At 39.2% G+C, this 22,141-nt stretch overlaps 1 protein-coding gene and 1 non-coding gene across 2 annotated transcripts; both read left to right on the forward strand.

Annotated features, from left to right (window-relative positions):
- The first annotated feature begins 1,010 nt into the window (after positions 1 to 1,010).
- On the forward strand, positions 1,011 to 20,212 carry LOC118275057 (armadillo repeat-containing protein 2). The gene is given in 21 exon segments (XM_050696883.1): positions 1,011 to 1,158; positions 3,656 to 3,772; positions 6,741 to 6,879; positions 7,121 to 7,250; positions 8,540 to 8,669; positions 10,590 to 10,703; positions 11,012 to 11,162; positions 11,504 to 11,711; positions 12,156 to 12,258; positions 12,613 to 12,785; positions 13,139 to 13,338; positions 13,997 to 14,165; positions 14,594 to 14,708; positions 14,799 to 14,848; positions 14,996 to 15,127; positions 15,259 to 15,409; positions 16,883 to 17,026; positions 17,335 to 17,462; positions 17,464 to 17,575; positions 18,486 to 18,565; positions 18,727 to 20,212. Coding segments are annotated over 20 exon segments (2,808 nt in total). The 5' UTR covers positions 1,011 to 1,158; positions 3,656 to 3,663; the 3' UTR covers positions 18,997 to 20,212.
- Positions 18,359 to 18,430, forward strand: Trnaw-cca (transfer RNA tryptophan (anticodon CCA)). Its single transcript has one exon. It is a non-coding gene; the product is annotated as a tRNA-Trp (tRNA).
- Positions 20,213 to 22,141: the final 1,929 nt, after the last annotated feature.

Genomic DNA, 22,141 nt, shown 5'->3' on the forward strand with positions numbered 1-22,141 from the left:
TTTCGTACACTGGAACTATTTTCTATTTGTGTCATTTTTTAAGGTATTTTGACTGAAAAATACAGTAATATCCAAGGGGCGTAATTAAGTAAAACGTATGAGTAGTTTAGTGATAATATAACACCATTCCTTGTATTTCCCACAGAAGTCAGTGTCATGCATGTTTTTAATAATATAATTCCCACTTTCTTCGATTATAGAAACTTTTTTGATCCTTGTAGAATGCCCTTCTCAAAGTCTACATCCCCATAAATAGCACAACTCTCTCACATTTCGTGTAATAAGTCAGAAGTTAATTGCTACGTTTTCAACCAACTATTTTCGGGAAATATGTTTTCCAAAAATTATGGTAACCACAATCACGTCATCGCTCTTGAGGAGGCCTTCTCGTAAATCAGTTTGCAGAATTTGCTACGTAGTGGGTAACTCACTTGTCATACTTCTGTTATAGGTGTACTTAAGACTTTAGTGATCAATTTAATCATCAGCTTATGGGGTCCGTAAGCTTTTATACTAGCGATAGTATAGTATCACTCTCCATGCAGCACTCGTATATTGCTATAAAAACAATATAAAAGCTATCCATCACATAATCCAAGCTAATGAGCGATCTCTACACATCAAGGTTAAATAAAATAATATACAATCAATATCGTAAGCCTTTGATAAGATAATTGGCATTCTAATTAATTATTCCTATATAATTTTCCACGTTCCATTAGAATAGGTTTAGTTCGATATTTTTCTAGGAGTTAGTGAGACTGTAGTTAATGTTTAAATAAAAAACAATATTTATACAGACTTACTCATTATAATATTGTCTAAAACTGGTATTGTAAAAGAATTTTAATCGTATTAAATTATTTTGTAAGAAAACGAAGGCTCCGTTACTCAATTTCCTTGTTAATAAAATATTTATAGAGCAATCAATCAGTACTAGTAACTGTCTATAACAATCCGATTACTAAACTACGGTTTACGAATAATTGAAAACTCACCCCATTTGCTACGAAACGCAAGTTTGTAGGGAGTAACGTAGCACTGTCGTAGGCACCGTAGCAGTACATCGTAGCTCGCGTAGCGCGCCGCCCGCCTTCGCGTAGCTTCGGTTAAAAGTTACATTTTCAAACTTGTTTAGTTTTCATACGTGGAAAAACGGTAAGTTATCGTTTAGTTTTAGCATATAATATGAAGGGTCCACTGCAATAATGATGAATGTCCATTGTCCTTTGTTTTAAGATAACTGGGTTTTAAATTTATAATCGGTGTAAAAAAACTCGGACCTAAAGGTAATGAAATGTTGTTTATTAAAACTCTTACTGACTAAAAACCACCCCGTTCCTTCGACATTGTCCGCGACTAGACATTTATCATTATTGTCGTGAACACCAGTGACGCTAAGCATTCTAGCCGTGTAGCCCAAATATTAAAAACGTTTTATCTCGGGACTGTCAGCGATATTGCTAAGTTTGTAAACGCGATTTCATAACTACATAGTCAAGTGACCAAATGGCATTACTAAATAAGAAAAAATGTTTTTTGGACATTCATCATTATTGCAGTGGACCCTTCATATAGTAATAACGTACATTTACTTATTTAGTGGATTTCTTTTACGTATTTTTTTGGAAATAAAAATACATCAATAAGTTCAAAATTTTTAGGCATTTTAAAATTTATATTCTACCTAATTTTTCCAAGACTATTTAATTTCAGACATTATCTAGTATAATTATCTAGTAATTCAGTGCTGAATAGGAATATAATACCATTTGAAAACTACGCTTTCTGTCACATACTCACCCAAATACAATTTTCAACGAATTCTCCGTTTATTCAAAATTGTAATGTCTTGTAGAACTTGCGTGTTGATTGTAATGCCTCCCTATATAATTATACCATATAAATCATAGTTCGCAGTAACTCGGTAACGTTACAGTTTAGTATTATTAGTAAAATCTTTCTGATTATGTGAGCCTATTTCCTCAGCCATTAGCTATCGCGTGATGTCACAAAACTATGAAACTAAGATTGAAAGTTGTAAGAAACTTTGTAGCGGTAAAAATTATGTTCATAGCTAACGTTAACTACTTCTTTTAAGTAAATATTATTTATGTCTATTACTTACCAGCCATCATCTTCATTTGGGGCCATTTTCCTACTTTCTATGTGCTTTTTACATATTTTCTTTTAAAATTACACCTAGTCTGTCGTTGGTCGAGTGATCGCAAGTGCCGGACAAGGGGTCTCGGACTCGATATAACAGCCGTGCCTCATGTCCGTAACATACCTCGACAACCTACAACATTACAGCTCTTTTGTGGTCAAGAAATATGAAACTGATCCCACGGAATTTAATTCTTGATTAATTTCATAATTTATGTATGTATGTATATGTATGTATATCTATGGGAACATAAACATATGTCTTCTTTGCAGTCAGTTAAATATGTGTCAGTGGTTGATCACCCGATGTGGGTGTATTGAGGCAACACAATATGGTGACAATTTACCTAATCAAATGAATACAATTTACTTCACATGTAGGTCATCCTACATAGCCACCGTGTCAGCTATCTACTGCCCCTGATATTACGGACATACAACATAAATATTATAATTATTTATTCACATCGTCCCACTTTTAACAAGGCCTAAGCCTTACATATGGTTTATATTCTGTATAATCCTACAACTATGTATGTATGTAGAACTCTAATCTGTTTATTCAGGTTAGACTGGCTTGGTAGTCCTAGTTGTAGTCGATTGTTTATTTTCTAATATAAATTCCACATAAATGTATGTACATCACACCGCTGTAGCTGGTTGGCGCGTTACCGGTTCGATTTCCGCACTCCGCAGATTGTTGTTCCTTTTCTGGGTGTCATGTGTATGTGAAATTGTATGTTTACAATTACACGCACGACACGGAATAAAATCCTAGTGTCGGAGAAAAGGCTAGTTTCCACTTTTTAGGAAATGTGCATTAATAAATTATTTGAAACTTGTTATTCCCGGCACCTTGTCGCTCGATATAAAATTCGGGTGGTATCGTAAAGTCGAGTTAAATTTATGGACGTTTCCGATGAATGGCTATGACACAGTAAATCGATTCAAATAATTAAAGCTAAACGTAATTATAAATTACGAATACCAAGAATAGTTAAAATTAACTCATTGGAAAAGGTTTTATTTTTATATGATTCACACTCTCCGTGCGTGTGATGCATCCATACCATTAAAATGATAAGCAATCAGATATTGACAGTGAAACTTGGCAATATTATTTGTGGATATAGATATAATTTAAAAGAAATAATGTACGATAGTTCTAGATATATAGTAATTAGAAAACGATTATTATTTTACACGTTTAAGATATATGGGTTGATAGGTTCATCAAAGAAACTTTAATTATTTAGATATGAGTAGGCTTTTTATTTTCCTTTAAATACATTATAATTATCTAAAGTAGACCTAAATTATTTCAATAATACCAAGCTTTAACAGCGCAAGCCGGGATCCGGGTGACAGTTTTTTAAAAACAAACAGAAACTACGTATATTTTGCAGTCCCCATTTCGTATTAAGTAAGGTACATTCCTACATCTAATCATAAACGTAAGCCGGATAAAAGTGTTTATTTTTGTTAACAGGATAGACAATGAGCGAGCGAGGCGCTCGACGCGGCCCAGGCGCACCTTTCTACGCGCCATTACGGCGTAAAACCTCTGCAGAGATCATCAGTGAAGCAAGAGCTGCTATTTACGGCGGTAAGAGAGACACGATTCACTTAATAATGACTAACTTCTGCCATCAGTTTCGCCCGCGTGCCCGTGGGATAAAAAGTATCATTTATCACCCATACCTTGTCTGTATACCCAATTTCATCAAAATCCGTTCAGTAGTTTCAGCGTGATTGACGGACAAACATCCAAACAAACAAACTTTTACACTTATAAAATTAGTGTGAATTGTGATTACATAAGAGTTACTTATATTCCCGGAATGCTTTCATTTTGTGGGCGGAAAATCATCAATTGTCTTCTCCCACTCGGGTGAGGTGAGAGGGAGCATCAGACTTATACTGACTAAAAACCACCTCGTTTCTTCGCCTGTTTTAAACCGGAGCCTCGGTTAACCCCTAGGTTGTCCACAGCTCCGTATACTCCCGGAATGCTGCACCAGTTTTCAACTAAACCGCGGGACCCTTTAACAATTAATATTTAGCAATCTAAAACTTTAATATCCCTAAGTTTCCTGCAAGTTTTGGAGAGTAAGTACTAAAAAAGTACTAAGTGCTTAAGCACTTACTTATTACTACATTAATGTAGCCATTATATTTCTAGTAAAGACAGAATAAATGTAACAAAAAGGTTATGGTTGGATATTACTTTCAAAGATTAGAATAATGTTTTGTTACCAAACAAATAACAAGGGTGGGTGTGGGTTCATTAACTAAACTATAATTTATCATTATAAATTATGTCAATGACCTGGTGTCATTTCTTCTATCAATCATTCGCAGCTTTTGTCATAAGCAGACCGTAAACCTCTCTAACTACAATGTTATATATTATCATCATGCTCGTATAGGTATTTTTAACCAACTAACTTTTACGTCTGCGAATTGCCTAGCGGGTTACCGGGGCTCCGGCTCGAAAAGCAATACTAGGGACGGTGTAACAGTAAGAATCTGACACTCCCTCTCGCCTCGCCCAAGGCGGGAGAAGTCATTGGATGATTTTCCTCCCTCAAAAAAAATCTGATGGAAAGACAATTTATCCTTTGACCTAAACTGAACTGAATCTGAACTTGTAATTCATTTTCCTGTACCTGTCTCATACCGTTGTATAATCGATGCACTATCGTTATAGAATTTATCAAATCAAATCGTTATCGTTTTTCGCACATCGATAGGGAGTTCAATTTGGCGCGACAACAGTTACCCCTCACCTTGTTGAAACCACAAGGTGAGCTAATGTTGAAGAGTCACGATATAAATAATACAAGCTTTTGGAAAATACAGTTTCGCATCGTTACCTTTGACGTCATAAATTCCCTTTATGGTATTCAATAACGCTTTGTGTTCGCAATGTCGCGTATATTGTTGATAATACTGCGGATTTCCACCAGACACGTTTACGATATGAAGGTCTACATTTATTGTGTTGTTTTATTTTCCCTTTTTATGATTGTGCGTGGTGCTAAGTCACGTATGTTTTCAAATTAATTCGTTTGTCGTCTTCTTGATTTGTTTTTAATCACATTCCATTTTATTATTTACATGAAGGTTAAATTGTTTGTTAGAAGTACGTAAGTATGAATTAAAGGTATCGAATGCAATCTCGAGTTTTCCAAGTAACTTGGTTATTAGTTTCTTGTCCCCCTTCCTCTCAAAAAGAGGTAAGAGAAAAGCAATTGCAATCACAACCAACATTCTTAATGGACTTTTCTATCGACAAAATTATTTGTGACTACATTTAGCCTAATAAAATAAATGAAATAGATCATCGGATACGCCATATCATTTCAAAGCGGACTACGATCAGAAAAAGAAAATAAAACGCATTTATCATCCCAAAATCACTGAAAGTTTTAAGCATTCTTTTTACAGTCATATAGACCATAAAAGTATATATTTATGTACCAAGTTTGGAGCATTCTTTGTGCCGTTTCTTCGGGGTGGTTGATCGCCGAGGTCACGCGGTCATTCCTTCTTGTACACTGTTACCGGCTCGGTTGCCACGGTGAGCCTCGCACGCCATCCCTACATTAATACCTCACTTCATATAGCGCTGATTTAAAATCACAACCTTTGATATAGCACCCCCTTAGAAGGTCATTGTCGCTTTACCTTTTTTATTTTTATACGCGACGAAGAGTTTGCGGTTTACTTTATGGTTGGTTTGGTTTTTGAAGGTATGATTGAAAGAGTTTTGACACGTTTCTTTATGAATGTACATTATACATATTGCGCTCTTTTACCTATTAAAGGAAAAAAATACTTCAAAATGAAAGATTGTTTAACACTGCCAAGGTTAAAATGGTGAAAACCAAACCTCCACTAAAGTCAGGCACCGGTGGTGACAGATGTGACGCTCTAAGTTTAACAAGTAGAGAAATGTATTCTTCTTTTTACAATTTACAGTGTATGATAGGGTGGTACTGCTAAAAAACATAAAAATATCCTACTCAGACCTGTAAATACCTGAAGAAAAGAAGGTATATAAAATCCAAAATAATGAGGAACTGTTTGTTTTGTTCGTAAATTCTACGAAAGAGACCATCAGGTTCATTATGTTAATGACTCGAAGGAAAATCGTCAACAATTTTATGCGTACGGTGCGAGGCATTCACGCGATCATTGTTTCTTACTTCAGAATTTAGATTTTTAGGTGAAATTATTACACTTTATTAGGTTATTTAGGAAGCATTTTCAAGTATTCATGTGCTAGAAGAAAATATCGGCGTTAATTTATGTCAAAGCTTTTATTGTTAACTAATTTGGTTTTATACAGTGCCTGCTGACTTTAGAAGTTTAAAGTGTTCCATTGAATATGCATACACGCTTACGGAATTAAATTAAAGTTTAGATATTATGTTTCTTTATCTGTGTTAATCTTTTACCTCTTTTTAACACGTGTGTAACGTGAAATCTTTACTGCAAACTGCAAAGTTCAAGTACTGGATGATTTAAGCAATTACTTATACTGTCTTCAACTTTTTTGTTTGGTTCAGAGATGAGCGGTACGTCTAGCGGTGGTGGCGCTGGCGGCGGCCTGCGTCCGCTGCGCACGCGCCGCCCCTACACACCGCGTGAACCACAGAGGTCGCTGTACACCAACAAGAAAGAACCGAGACCGCCCAGTGGCTTTGAGTATGTTTGGGCTTATTTTTTAGGAAACTAGTGACCATTTTCACGAAATATCCCTCAAAACAAACTCTTAATCAAAAATTACTTAGTGTGACGTACGACATAAACTAACCCATAACTTCTAATGTTAGGTATCACTTATATGGTTGGTGTAACTCAAAATGTTACCTATCTTAAAAATTAGGACAAACATTTCTTTTTATTTTGTTAAAAAAAACATTGAACACTTATGTTCATAAAACAGTCTGAAGTTCCTGAGTCTGTCAGAGAGTGGTGAAGAGACCCTGGCGGCGATGGACGCTCGTATCGCTCACCTGGACGAGGAGGCACTCAATGAAATGCTCACAGACACCCGCAGTAAGAAAAAACCTCCGGTAAGTGCTAACCGACCTTTACTTAGCCTTTGATCATTGTGGCATACGTATTCTAGAGTGCGAAACGAGAGCGCGTTCACCACTCTGATTGCCCGGCTCCAATAAACTAACTAATCAGAGCGCCGAACGAACCTTTGTTTCGATTACTTTAAATGTAAAGCAAACTCATACTAAGGGTACAGATCATTTTAATGTACCTCTCCTGTCGTAAATTGGTCAATATTATGGTTATCTTTTATCTTCTTGAGGCCGCTGCTTGGTACTCAGATGTAGTACCGCGTTCAAGGCAGTCGCACAGACTTTTAAGCCAGAATTATTGGTGTAACCTTTTTCCAACATTGCGTTGTCCTACTCTAATGTCAGTCAGGAGGTACGATTACGTCATGATAAATGTTTGTCTTTGGAGTTACAAGATAACCTTATTACAGTAATTGACATCATCTAAATGACCCCCTTTCCCAATCATTATAATCCACGATTTCCCAATAATTCTTAAATTCCTAACCCCCAAAAGGCCGGCAACGCACTTGTAACGCCTCTGGTTTTTCGGGTGTCCATGGGCGGCAACGATTGCTTACCATCAAATGTTCCGTCTGTTCGTTTACCAGCTTATACGATAAAAAAACCCGTAAACTTGTTTTGTCACTTCTATGGTGAAAGAAAATATGTCTACCTAGTTTAAATGTGTCGCATATTCATATCAGCATATTTGCTAGCCTGTTCCGTCGTAAAAATGGTTGGGAAAATTCAGCAGGTACAATATTATTTATATCCATGTTTTGACTCGCAATCTCATCGCGTGCAGGGCTTATAATAAAACCTTTTTAAAATTCTATTCTAGAACTAGTTTAGCATACCGAAACATGCAGAATAATAAATTCTGCACATGCATCTATTTATGAGACCTGACCTGACCTGACCAGTTTTATTTTCTGCAATTTTCCCAACTTTTTTCTACATCATAACCTTAATAACCTCACAGATTTAGTGTCAAGGAAATTTCTATCTATTGTTGACTAATAAAAGTAAGAATAAAACTGGTGTAAGTCGGCCTAATACTATGAAATAAAATCATTGTTTATATTGCATTGATTTAAACCTATAGAGAAGCATTCTTCATCACCGCGCGTCAACAAACGTAGAGGCACTTTTGACATACCACAAGACGTAGTTTTAAATTCACTAGACATTTTAAAGAAACATGTCTGCCTTAGTCACTCAAATCGCAAGAACAATCCAACCTCTAAGATTAGATTGATCTAACTCAATATAATATTAAAAAAAAAAAGCAGGTACGCAAGGACCCTCGACAAGGCGGGGTGGGTGACATGTGGGGCGGATTCACCAAACTGCCGCATCTCAGTGGTCGGAGCAAACCACTGCACAGGCGTAACACTACTGGACAAGTACACGCTGAAGGTTCGTACGTATGCAGTCTTACTCAAATAAATAAATTAGAAAATCGTAGTATATCCTCGTATTCAGAAGAAATGTACTTTTCTAATGAGTCCCAACTGGATATGTTTGCTAGTGAGACCCAAAGTCACCCCACGATTTCATCATCAAACTAACTCGATGGTACTACAATATTTTATAGTTATCTTGTCTACATACAATTGCCAAGTTTTATGATGATACAACATGCACGACTAACGTGTCAGTTAGGTACAGTAAGCCAACTTCCAAATCTAGACACACGGCAGTAGTTTCGGTAGGTTCCTGTTCCTTATTGGGCGGGAGGAAACGCCCGGGTGTCATCACTGCGAGGACCGCCCGGAGGACACGGTAGAACATACGGTGGCGGTGTGCCCTGCGTGGGCTGAGTACCGCCAAGTCCTCAGGGATGTGGTCGGCGACGGCGACCTCTCGCGCCCGGCACTGGTTCAGGCCATGGTGCGGAGCGAGAGGGACTGGGATGCCGTCTCCTCTTTCTGCGAAGCAGTCATGCTAGCTAAGGAGGAGGCGGGGCGCGTGAGAGAACAAACCTCCTCACGCCCCAGCCGTCGCGAGAGACACTCCGGGCGTCGGGGATCGCGGGACGATCTCCGGCCACCGTAAGTGCGGGCCTGCGGGCGGCGAGTAAGGGTAGCTCACCGCCCGAACAGAACCAGACCCGTGCGTGCGGCGCGTAGCGTTCCGCGCGCGCCTCAAAGAGCCATCAGACCACCACAGATGGGGCCCAGTAGGGCTGATGCCTGATCCGGAGCTGCGGACTACCTAGCGGGTTTACCGGGGCTCCGGCTCGAAAAGCAGGAGAAGGAACGGGGTGGTTTTTAGTCAGTAAGAGTCTGACACTCCCTCTCGCCTCGCCCAAGGTGGGAGAAGTCATTGGATGATTTTCCCCCCTGAAAAAAAAAAAAAAAAGACACACGGCAGTGTGTCCGCCAAGTTCGAGCAAAAAAACCGACACACCGGCCGTGGGTTATATTACACGAACCATTTCGGGCCAAGTTCGACCCACCTATAACTCAAAATCTATTTTATCTACGCATATGAAATTTCTAGTATCTGTTAAGATCTACTTACTTATCTAAAATACAAAATTTCATTAATGTATCTATTGTAGGTCTTGAGATATTGACGTCAGAAAATCGCTATTTTTACTATACACTCACTGACTGACTCACTCACTCACTCATCAAAAACCTAGACCACTTCCAATGGTCGTATTGACTTGAAATTTGGCATGGAGGTAGGTCTTTAGGTCAAGGTAAAGGAAAAAATCTGAAAATGGCCAAGTGTGAGTCGGTTTTAAAAATAATGAAGGTCTAAATTCATACCCCTAAGGAACTAAAACAAAAAAAATTATCTACATATATCTTTCAATGGTCGTACCGACCTAAAATTCGTTACGAAGGTTTGTATTTAGTCAAAGTAAAGTAAAATAAGAAAAAAAGAAAATAAACCTTACAAAAATAAATGAAATCCCACCCAAAACATAAATGTGAAAGGCTGCCAAGTTCGATAATATTGGAATGCTTCGCCTATAAAAGAAGTGAGATCTAAATAAGTACCAAGTTCCATACACAGACCTCAGTTAAAAATGATATAACTTGGCAAGTTTTAATAGAAAATTATATACTTGACTCATTGCGTTTAGTAGGTTTATAACAAAGTGTGTGAAAACTTGCCAACTTGTTATATCATTTTTAACTGAGGTCTGTGTATGGAACTTGGTACTTATTTAGATCTCACTTCTTTTATAGGCGAAGCATTCCAATATTATCGAACTTGGCAGCCTTTCACATTTATGTTTTGGGTGGGATTACATTCTCTCGGTTTGTATTAGTATAGTAGTAGTATCTATCTGGTATATTAGGTATAAATTTGTATTTTCAGAGTTAAAACCTGAAGCCAGCTTGGCCGGAGCGATCTCAGTGACTCGTCCTCTAGGTGATGACAGTAATACCACTATGAGCAGCACATTAATGGGTGAGATCGTCAATGTTAAGGGTGAGAATAACTTCTGAACAAATGTAGTAAAATTATTTTCTATTTGTAACTATGCTATACAGTAGCTCTTTTCATAAAGTGAAAAGAGCTTTGACACAGTGAATCCAATATCGTGAATTAAAATTGCTTTACAGGTTTTTATATCCACCTTAAACAGCCGTACTCAGAGACATTTAATGATTACTTAAACCAGTCTATAGCGATTGTTTTTGGAACAAAATCTAAAGAATAGTTTAAGTAATCATAAAATGACTCTGAGTACGACAGTTAATGCATTCCTGATTTATATTAGTACTGCTTACAAGCAGATGGTGTTGGTGCAACAAAACGCAAACAGTTCGCAGCTACGAAGGCAGCATCTTGCGACGTTGCCAGCTGCACGAGCGGCCTGCGAGCTGACATCGATGTAAAACATCTCGCCGTGCAACTGCCCAACACTTCCTCGGACAGTTTGGAAAAGTACGTTGATGATTTATTAATTTAAAAAAAAAATTAGAAACCAAATAATGTGGCCCATAAAAATCACATTTATCGAAAGCAGCAGCTCGAAAAGCAGAAGTAGGAACGGGATGATTTTTAGTCAGTAAGAGTCTGACACTCCCTCTCGCCTCGCCCAAGGCGGGAGAAGTCATTGGATGATTTTCACCCCACAAAAAAAGGCAACAGCGTCCTCTAATAAATCTGACCCTTTTAAACTACGACATCCAGCCAAGTTGCCAAGCCATTAACAACATTAACAAGTGAACTGTAACAGACTATCGATGTTGATATATTTCATGCCCATTTTGTTCGTTTCACAGTATGACATTACTGGAGCTATCAGAAGCCCTATCGCAGCGTTGTCGCGACCCGCACCGTACCCTGCAGCTACTGGAGGCAGTGGTGGCCAACCTGCAAGCAACGACACCTGGCGGCAGTCTGCGGGAACTACTCACGCGGGCGCTGTACATGCACATAGACAGTGACGACGAGAGGATACTCGTCGCTGTGGCGCGGGCCATGCTATCTGTACGTAGATATAAGAGTAGTGTTTAGGGCATTTGAAGGTTAAAATTATTAACGTTATACAACAGTTTCGGTTTTATTATAACTTTCGTGAGACATACTAAATTAATTATTATATTATCGGCTTACTCACGTAACTGTTTGACCAGTAGCAGCGCGACAATCACCGCGTCGTGTGTCGCGAAATGCTGCTCATGAATATGAGCCTCTAGCATGGCTTGAAACTAGTCGAGATCCTCGTCAAACAGTTACGTGAGTAAGCCGATAACATAATAATTAGTTTCGGTATTGTTTATGGTCACTTTAGAGATAGATAGAGATGTGCTTTCTACTGTTATAAGTTGAAGTTGTAGGTTTGACGCCTACGCCGTAGCAGGACTACGGGCTACGAGCTACGTATCCTGCTACGTCAAGTGCTACGTATACAATTATTTTGTTTCGTTGTAGATGCGAGTGACTGGTACACATTTGGCAGCTGCCTGCAAGCTTGTCTTCAAGATAGCAAAGAATGACAAGAACGATCACTACTTTAAGACCACCAATCTGTTGGGTGAGTTGATAAAAGAAATTAAATATTCTTTGCACCAATTAAGCAAAACTGATAAAATGATTTGACATTATATTCTTACAAAAACAATATATCAATGCCCATGGTCTATGCCCAAGAGTAGGCTGAAATTAGCTGATGGTAATGATGAGTATCTTGTGTATATTATAAAAGGGGTGTAGAGTGGATCGCTATATACGTACCGAGGCCCCAGCTCGGAGCAGTAGTTGGAACGCAATGGTTTCAGTCAGTAAGACTGATACGAATCTCTTGTCACCTAGGGCAAGAGGAATTTGAGTAAGTTAAATTTCTAAGATTTACCCAATAAAAGGTATTGAGGTGTGTTTGTGTGTCCAGAGTTGCTGGTGGAGGGGTGCGGGCGCGCGGAGCCGGTGTCGGAGGCGGGGTGCTGCGTGTACGGCTGCGCCGCGCTGCGCGTGCTGGCGCTGGAGCCCGCGCTCTGCGCCCGCGCCGTCGCCGCCGGCGCCGCGCACCTCGCCGCGCTGCATCTCAAGATACTCAATAACGCCGTATGTACTTCCACTGACTGTCTTTTTAATGCTATTTAAAAATCTTTTGGATTGTGAAAAGAAAGTGACTCTCCTCCGTCCACGAGATAAAAGTGTGTAAAAAGATCTCTAAGGTAGCCAATTATACCGATAAAATAAATGTTCCAGTTCAGCCCAGCAAAGGTGCGAGATAAAAAACAAACTGTTTTTCCTGTTCTTTTTCTGTTAGCAACCGAATCTCAATACAAATTACAAAATTACAATGTTCTCCCCAATAATTGTATTGCGAGTTTTCATAACTTCATTATTATTTCATAATCTTTGACTGTCTCCATGACTACATTATCATTCCATGATCTTTGCCTGTCTCTCAGAAAGCGGAGTGCCCGCGCTCGCTGGGCGAGCAGAGCACGCACGCGCTGTACCAGGTGACGGGCGCGCTGCGCAGCCTGGCGGGCGCCGTGGACCGCTGCGCGCACGACTTCCTCGCCAGCGGCGCGCTGCCCGAGCTGGTCAACGCGCTCGCGCTGCACACTGACCGGGACGTGCTCACTAATGTGGCCCGGTGTCTCAGGTATACCGTTACTTATTTGACAATTTCAAATAAACAAAGTAGTATCAAAACATCAGTGGAATCATTTTTTTTTACAACATTATGGTTTAACGGAAAGTATATTTGATATCACAGTACCCATTATCCAAAAATAAAAAAGGTCGAATAAGTGTAAATGTGACGCTTGAGAAAATCTTTGGTTCGATCTTCAGTTTATGTTCATAGTTAAAGCAATTCAGTTTTTTACACTCACTCTCGAATACTGAAAAGCTACTACATTTTAAGGTGCACTTAAATATCGTGTTATCTTTGTTATTTTACAAAGAATTTATAGTGACAGAAATATTTTTGAGAGCGAGTTATAATTGAGTGGCGTTTGAGTATTTAAACATTTGCCAAGTAAACGGTTGTTTATAATAACTTATAGACAACCGTTTACTTTAAGAGTGGACCAGGATCCACCCATGCAGACTATATAGCTGGCTTACCGGGGCTGCGGCTCGAAAAGCAGGATTAGGAACGGGGTGGTTTTTAGTCATTAAGAGTCTGATATTCCCTCTCGCCTCACCCAAGGCGGGAGAAATGATTGGATGATTTTCACCACTCAAAAAAAAAAAGTAGTCCAAGAGAGGACTAGAATCCAGCTGAGTTACATGTACCATAAAAAATGTCCTTGCAGCGTGGTGTCAGGCAGCGCGGAGTGCTGCGCGTGGCTGTGCGCGTGCGGGGGGGCGGCGCGCGCCGTGCTGCGGGCGCTGGCCGCGTGCGCGCCGCGCGCCCCGCTCGCCGTGCGCCTCGCATACACGCTCGGGAACATGGCCGCCGCCGACGAGCGCGCCAGGAACGATGTGAGTGACTCAACTCTCTAATATAAGATCTATTTCATCAAATGGTTATACATTAACAATTCATAAGTCCTAACTCCCAAAAAGCCGGCAACGCACTTGTAACACCTCTGGTGTTTCAAGTGGTCTATAGGCGGCGGCGACGCTTACCATCAAGTAATACGTCTGCTCGATTACGTGTTTCATTAAAAAAATTCATTTTCAAATAAACTTAAATTGCCTTTATTCTCTGTTCCTTTATTCTGCTTAACAAACATATAATGAGCTACTTCAATCTTTAGGTATACCACTTTGATGCTTCTTCAGAAATCAATTATCAACTGCAATCAACAGATTTCTAAGATAAAATGTTTGTTGAAAAATGTTCGTCTCCTGGAAGATTGAATTAGATTTGAATTGATTGTCTAATATCGTAATATGTAACTATGTAGATTTACAACGAGGACGGCGCGATAGACGTTTTACTCACAATCTTGGAATCGTACACGAAGAAGAACCCGCAAGACATGCCAGATGTCGAGGCGGACCCTGATCTACACTTAGTTGGTGAGTCTACTACTAAACGGTAGACGATAATGTTATGTAAAATGAAATCTTATGCAGTTGTAATAAGGTATATTTTAAATATTGTTCCAGGTTCAGATTTAGGTGGATCGGATGGTTCAAATGAAGATGTTCTTATCAAGGTAATTGTTTGTATATAAATATAATTACCACTACTAATGTTCTTTTACTCTATTCATTGATTGCTAAACAGAAACTACATAAATATTTAAATGGAATTGGAGGAAAGTAAACTTTATTTCATAATTAGCATGGTTTAATTTTGTCAGACTGTACGTGTGGTTGCAAACTTGTGTCTGGCGGAGCGCGTGGGCCGCGGTCTGGCGGACATATACGCGCAGCGGATCGTCAACTCTCTACTCGCTTGTCTACAACTCGCGGAGACAATTATAACACATACGGTTAGTTCAACTTAAGGTTCATTTTCTATTAATCATTGTTTTTATATAAAAAATATATTAATAAAAACAGTAAGCTTTACTACTTTAGTAAATACTAAAGTAACTCAAACACAAAGTATTACTTTTTTTAGGACAAATCGTTGCCCGAGAATATGGCTCCAGTGGAGCGCGCCGAGGAGTTGGCGACGGCGGCGCTCGCCACCCTGAACAACCTGACCTTCTACCGCGAGCCGCCGGACCCGCCCGACCCACTACACGTACCCATCGACAATATCTGCAAAGGTAATCTATAAATGTGTAGATAAATGTGTTAATTTTTCTTTTCCTATTTACTCTTCTGGGATATACGAGAAAACTTTAACACTGGCTACGACACACTACGTAGCTCTGGCTACGCTAACGCTACGTGTTGCTACATATTAGCTACGCGTGACTACGACACACTACGTAGGTATGGCCACGCTACCGCTACGAGCTACTTCACAATACTCAACGTGCTGCTACACATACACTACGCGTAATTACGATACTACGTACCTATGGCCACGCTAACGCTACGTGCAGCTACAGATACGCTACACGTAGCTGCTACTCTACGTAGCTATGGCTACGCTAACACTACTTGCTGCTACACATACACTACGCGTAATTACGATACTACGTAGCTATGGCTACGCTAACGCTACGTGCAGCTACACATACGCTACGCGTGGCTACGACACTACGTAGCTGTGGCTACGCTAACGCTACGTGCTACTACGCATACGCTACGCGTAGCTACGATACTACATAGCTATGGCTACGCTAACGCTACGTGCTGCTACACATGTGCTACGCGTGGCTACCACACTACATAGCTGTGGCTACGATAACGCTACGTGCTACTACACATACGCTACGCGTGGCTACGACAATACATAGCTGTGGCTACGCTAACGCTACGTGCTACTACACATACGCTACGCGTAGCTACGATACTACATAGCTATGGCTACGCTAACGCTACGTGCTGCTACACATGTGCTACGCGTGGCTACCACACTACGTAGGTATGGCCACGCTACCGCTACGAGCTACTTCACAATACTCAACGTGTGGCTACGACACAATACGTAGCTATGGCTACGCCAACGCTACGTGCTGCTACACATACGCTACGCGTAGCTACGATACTACATAGCTATGGCTACGCTAACGCTACGTGCTGCTACACATGTGCTACGCGTGGCTACCACAATACATAGCTGTGGCTACGATAACGCTACGTGCTACTACACATACGCTACGCGTGGCTACGACAATACATAGCTGTGGCTACGATAACGCTACGTGCTACTACACATACGCTACGTGCTGCTACACATACGCTACGCGTAGCTACGATACTACGTAGCTGTGGCTACGCTAATGCTACGTGCTACTACGCATACGCTACGCGTAGCTACGATACTACGTAGCTTTGGCTAAGCTAATGCTACGTACTGTTACACATACACAACGTGTGGCAATGACACACTACGTAGCTGAGGCTACGCTAACGCTCTGTGCTGCTACACGTACATTAGGCGTAGCTACGACATTACGTAGCTATGGCTAGGCTAAGGCTACGTGTGGCTACGCTATTTTTTTTACTTTCTTTTATAAAATCATGCGTTACTCATGTGGTGGACATATTCGATTAGAGTTATAATCAGGAAGGAAAATCACTATTTGTAAAATAGATGACAATACAATAATGTCTAATGTTCCATGTAGCGACGTGTCGCTGGCTGCGCGGGTCGGGCCCGGCGTCGTGCGAGGCGGTGCGCGCGCTCGGCAACGTGTCGCGCGCCACGCGCACCGCGCAGCTCATTGTGCTCGAGGGCGCACTCGACAGACTCGAGCCCTTCCTCAACCATGGTAAGCACTTATAGAGATAAGTAGAAATGGGAACATAAGTATTGTGCTTGTGTAATATTATTGTCGCATTAATAACAACTCTTTTAACCCAGGACATTTAAAAGACACACACTTCGTCCGCGTGGAATAATTAGGCATTATATTTCAAAACTTTTAAACTATAGCTGTACCCAGTAATTATAATCTGAAAATTTCGATGATTCGGTTTTTGACAGCGTAACTCCATACAATGTTTGTCAAAAACATATTTCAAAATCGAAAGATTATAGTTTGAGATCGGAAATCAAATAATCAACATGTTGTCCCAGAGGACGGCAGCGTGCGGTGCGCGGCGGCGGGCGTGCTGGTGAACGTGTGCGGCGCGGGCGCGGAGTGCGGCGCGGCGGCCGCGCTGGCGGCGCGCGCGCTGGCCGCCGCCGCCGCGCACCGCGACACCGCAGCCCGCGCCGCTGCTGGCGCGCGCACTCTGGAACGCGCACGCGCACCACCAGTACCCGCTCTCGCCCATACACGCGCATGCTGTCTCTGAAGCACTCGCTGTCTTCATAGGTCAGTGTTAATGATTGGTGGATTTTTTTAGCTTCTTGATTGTTTACCTCTCTCGTACATGTGAAATGGTCTGAGAGGAGTGAGAGATTTATGAACAACCATCTGTTGCATATAATGCAGTACACATTGCTATACATTATGTAACACGGGAAAAAGACTTGACTATACTGCGGCACAGTAACGGCGGTGGCTTTCTGTTGGTTCGATTCCCGGATTTAGTAGCTACACATACATAGTACATAAATATTATTTATTAAATCATTGCAAATCTGGTCATTTCTAGATTAAAATTGTTGTAACATTTGCAATAATAAGCACACCTACCCACGCTAAATAATAATATTACTTCAGAGAATGAGAGAAGAATTACCCTTTTCGCATATCAATAGCAATAAGTCTCATAGTCGCTACTAATTGCTATAGAACAATGAGGGAGACATAGTCTCTTAAAGCTTTCATAAGAAATTCGAATTTGACGTCTTTTAAAAAAATACTTGTTTAAAGAAAATAATAAAAAAATACTTACAAAATATTTTTACTCTACAAACATAAGTACATAACATTCAATAGAACAGTCTTCTATAATAAGTACCGCATATTTATAATCAACATTACGTCATAATTGTGTAGTATAACTATGTGTGTGTAACTATGTACTAATACAATGACCTTACAATACACTATCAGTATCGGAAATAGTATCTATTTCTATCATTGATAACTTATCATTCATATAATGACAGCGGTGTATACAGTACCGCTATTTCGACCGCTCTCTCAAGTGACTCCGTGGCGCAACGGTAGCGCGTCTGACTCCAGATCAGAAGGTTGCGTGTTCAAATCACGTCGGGGTCAAACTGTTCTTTTTGTAATTTGCAACATTTTTATTTTCTTTTTATCTTTCTTTTAGACGATGAATCTGTATTCGCTGCTTGTGAAGCGGATAAGCTGGGAGAACAAGAAATTGATAGAAATGTTACTAAACACCACGTGAGTAGCTATTATAAACGGAAAATTTACTCATTTTATGTAATAATAACAGTAATTAACCATTAACAACAATTTTAGTGTACTAGATCGTTGTTTTATATATTATTTTTTTGTTATTTTTAAAGTTTTACAGTTTACACTTACAAGTTTTTCTCTACCAGGTAACGTTCGACTTGGAAAACAACAACTACGCGTCAGAATGTGACCCATCTTGTTACGATACGTCCTCAAAACGAATTAGTCGCAAGAACAGTCTAGAAACAGGTGACGTCACAGGTGAGGACTTAGGCTTTGAGGAGGGAGATGTGGAGGAGTGCTGGTGTGATCCCTGCCGTCGCCTCGCCACGTGGGACGAACTTGTAGGAGTCGCCATACCATTGTTAGATAGATTGCGACCTCCACGGACAGACGCCTCCGTTGGCACTGAATGAAAAAAAACAACACTTACCTGACCATTTTTAATGTTTTGAATTTGGAATAAAAAAAGATATGTTTAGACTTTGCATTGTATATGGCCAGTTACTTTCGTAGTTCGTATTTTGAGAAGGTTATGGAAAAAGAGTATGTAATAAAGTAATTAAAGAAAGAGTTGTACGGTTGTGAATGTTTGGTTATTCATAAAAGTTAAACGTTTAGCATTTAAAGCTAGTCATTTATTAGTAAATTGTTATATTTTTAAAGTCATTTGAATAATATTTAATTTATCGGTGATGCTTATGTATGTATACCTATTTAATTATTTAATATTGTATTTAACCAATTTAGTATATATAGAATGACAGAGACATAGTTAAGTACTTATTTACTTGTTTTGTTATGAAGTGAGCTGAATGGTTGTATTAATTCTTAATTTTATTCGTACAAAGGTAATTGTAATTAATCTTTTCACTGCCATACTAAAATTGTTTCAAAGAGATAAATGCTAAGTAATATAACTAGGTAGCGTTGTATCGCTGTAACATTTCAAATAATAATATAAAACAAGGAGATAAATATGTACTTACGCACTGACTGTGATTATTACACACAGAAACACAAGAACCCTTGTTCCAGTCGTGTCTGTGACAATTCAACTAATAGGGAAGTCAAATGGAATGTTACTTACCTATATTATAAATGTGCAAGTTTGTGAGTTTGTATGTTTGTTACTCAATCACGTCGAAATGGCTGAAGGAATCGGGATGAAATTTGAAACTGGGGTAGATTGTAGTCTGGTATTGGGTAGGCTACTTTTTATTCAACGGGAACGCGGGCGAAGCCACTGGCAGAAGCTAGTAGTCCTATATTAATTTGTTATATCTTGTATAAATTTTAAATAATATGTATTTAAATATATAATATTGTAATATTAATCTTATATTAAAATGTCACTTTTTTACGCTTTAATTGTGAATCCTAGTCAGATGTTTAGGTAAATTAGGTAGATTATATATTATTTTACATTAATCGTGATTTATTGTTGAGTTCATATTGTAATGAGTTTTCGCGTCGCTAGAGGCGCTGGTGTTGCGTTAAGTCTGCTATCCCAAATGTTATAATGCAATAGAATGGATTACTTGGACATAACGTTTCATTAGCGTCTAGAAGACAAACATAATTATGTCACTGTAATGGGGAAGTGCAGAAAGGGTATAATGTAAATGGCATTTTTATTTCACAAGTGACGTTAAACTTTTGGAAGTTCATTTTTTATAACCTGAAAACTGTTTTTATTTTATCATCCACTTACAAAAATACAACCATAAACACGAAACACCAACAAAACTTAAATATCAAGAGTCAAAAATTTAAAAAAATATCTAAGTAACTTCTTTATTGCGTTTTCATTCATTAAATAATACTATTAAAGTGACTCATTACCACTAATAAATATATAACCGTAAAAACTGTTACGGAAATCAAAATTACGGTACCTACAGTACCTACTACGTAATTGCAATCGAATTGCGAATATTTTGTTGATTACTTTGTAGTGTGGGGCAACATTATTTAAACTAGAAAAAAAATCATTAAAGTACTTATTATTACGCCATTAGTTCCCTAATGTACTTCCCCAGTATGTAATTAATTTAATAATTTGTTGTAAATACGCAGCTCGAGTTGCTTTGTTCATTATATTATACATACAATCGACTTGCGAATATTTTGTTGATTATTGTAATTATGTGACATACTAGAAAATAAAGGTATTGAATTTATTCTCAATGTTTTTCTCATTACATACATATAAATACATTACGTTCAATTATTTCCTTCCTGTACGATATACTATTTAGGAATGGACAGCTTAGGTATGACAATTTAGAGCGATTGATGATAGCTCAGAATTCGTCATCATTTTAGTTTGACCATTGATTCTTAATAAAAAATTCAAACTCCTCCCTTTAACACTCTTCTAAGATTTATATTTGCTATATTTTTATTGTGAATAAGGCGTATGCCCACTAACTCGCCGGTGGTAAGCGATGATGTGGCCGACGATGGATCACGCGGACCTATCATAGGTCATAATGAGCAACTTGTTCACTCGGGCCTTGAAGAAACACCCAAATTGTATTTTTCTGGGAACACAGAATCCTGCAATGCATTCCACTCCTTAGCGGTTCGCACACTAAGAAACTCGAAGCGGAACGCTCCGTGCGAATGGCCAGAATATTTACCATATAAGTCACCCTTATATAGCCTTGCCCTTTTTTACCTGGTGGTACGATGGTGAAACGGGCTAGGGGGAATTAACATGTTGCTGTTAGATGATGAAACGAGATGGGACTTGACAGTGCCTTTGGTCTAGACAAGTCTCATGAGTTTGAAACTTAATCTTGAGATGTGACACACAACACGTGTTGAGGTGTAGAGAAGAGAGCCAGAGCAAGTCTAGGCAAGTTATTTTAAGTTGTCATAATGCCGATATAGATGCATCATATAGGTACCACATGTCACGTTTACATGAACACATACTTGCATGGAAATAGAATGTAGGTAATTACCATAAATCTCAAATAGCTAACAACTTTGTAGTATTATAGTGTTGTTAGCCATAATTTCAATTGCACAATAAAGACAAATAGCAACAATGATTGGTGCGATGTGTAAGAATAGATTACAAAGGAAGCGAGATGTGAGGAAGTGTCCACGTACTCCACGTGAGGTGTGTGGTTACGGAGGACCATCGTTTGGTAACTCGAGTGGCGCAAGCGCACCGCGACAATGTCGATGTGCGATTGGACCTTCGACTGGGCGACGTTCCACGCCTTCATGTACAGGCTGTTTTTGTTTGTTTACGAAAAAAGAGCTCGCTCTTTTTGAGCTGAATACAAATAAAATAATTTCATGTCATTTATGTAATATCTCAACAAAGTAATCTCATGGTTATAGTGTGGAACAAAAAGTAATACCTGAAAAAAAAAACATTTGAAATAATAATACTCTGAGTTTCTATGTTTTGATATATTAATTAGTAACTGACTAGGCACAAGAATTATTCGCCTTCTAGATATTTTATAATATGACTCTCCTTAAAGTAGAAGAAAAATAACGTAAAAAGAAATAAAAGAGCCACATAGAGATCGTAAGGTT

Source organism: Spodoptera frugiperda, chromosome 11 (genome assembly GCF_023101765.2).
Source record: "Spodoptera frugiperda isolate SF20-4 chromosome 11, AGI-APGP_CSIRO_Sfru_2.0, whole genome shotgun sequence".
Taxonomy (NCBI): domain Eukaryota; kingdom Metazoa; phylum Arthropoda; class Insecta; order Lepidoptera; family Noctuidae; genus Spodoptera; species Spodoptera frugiperda.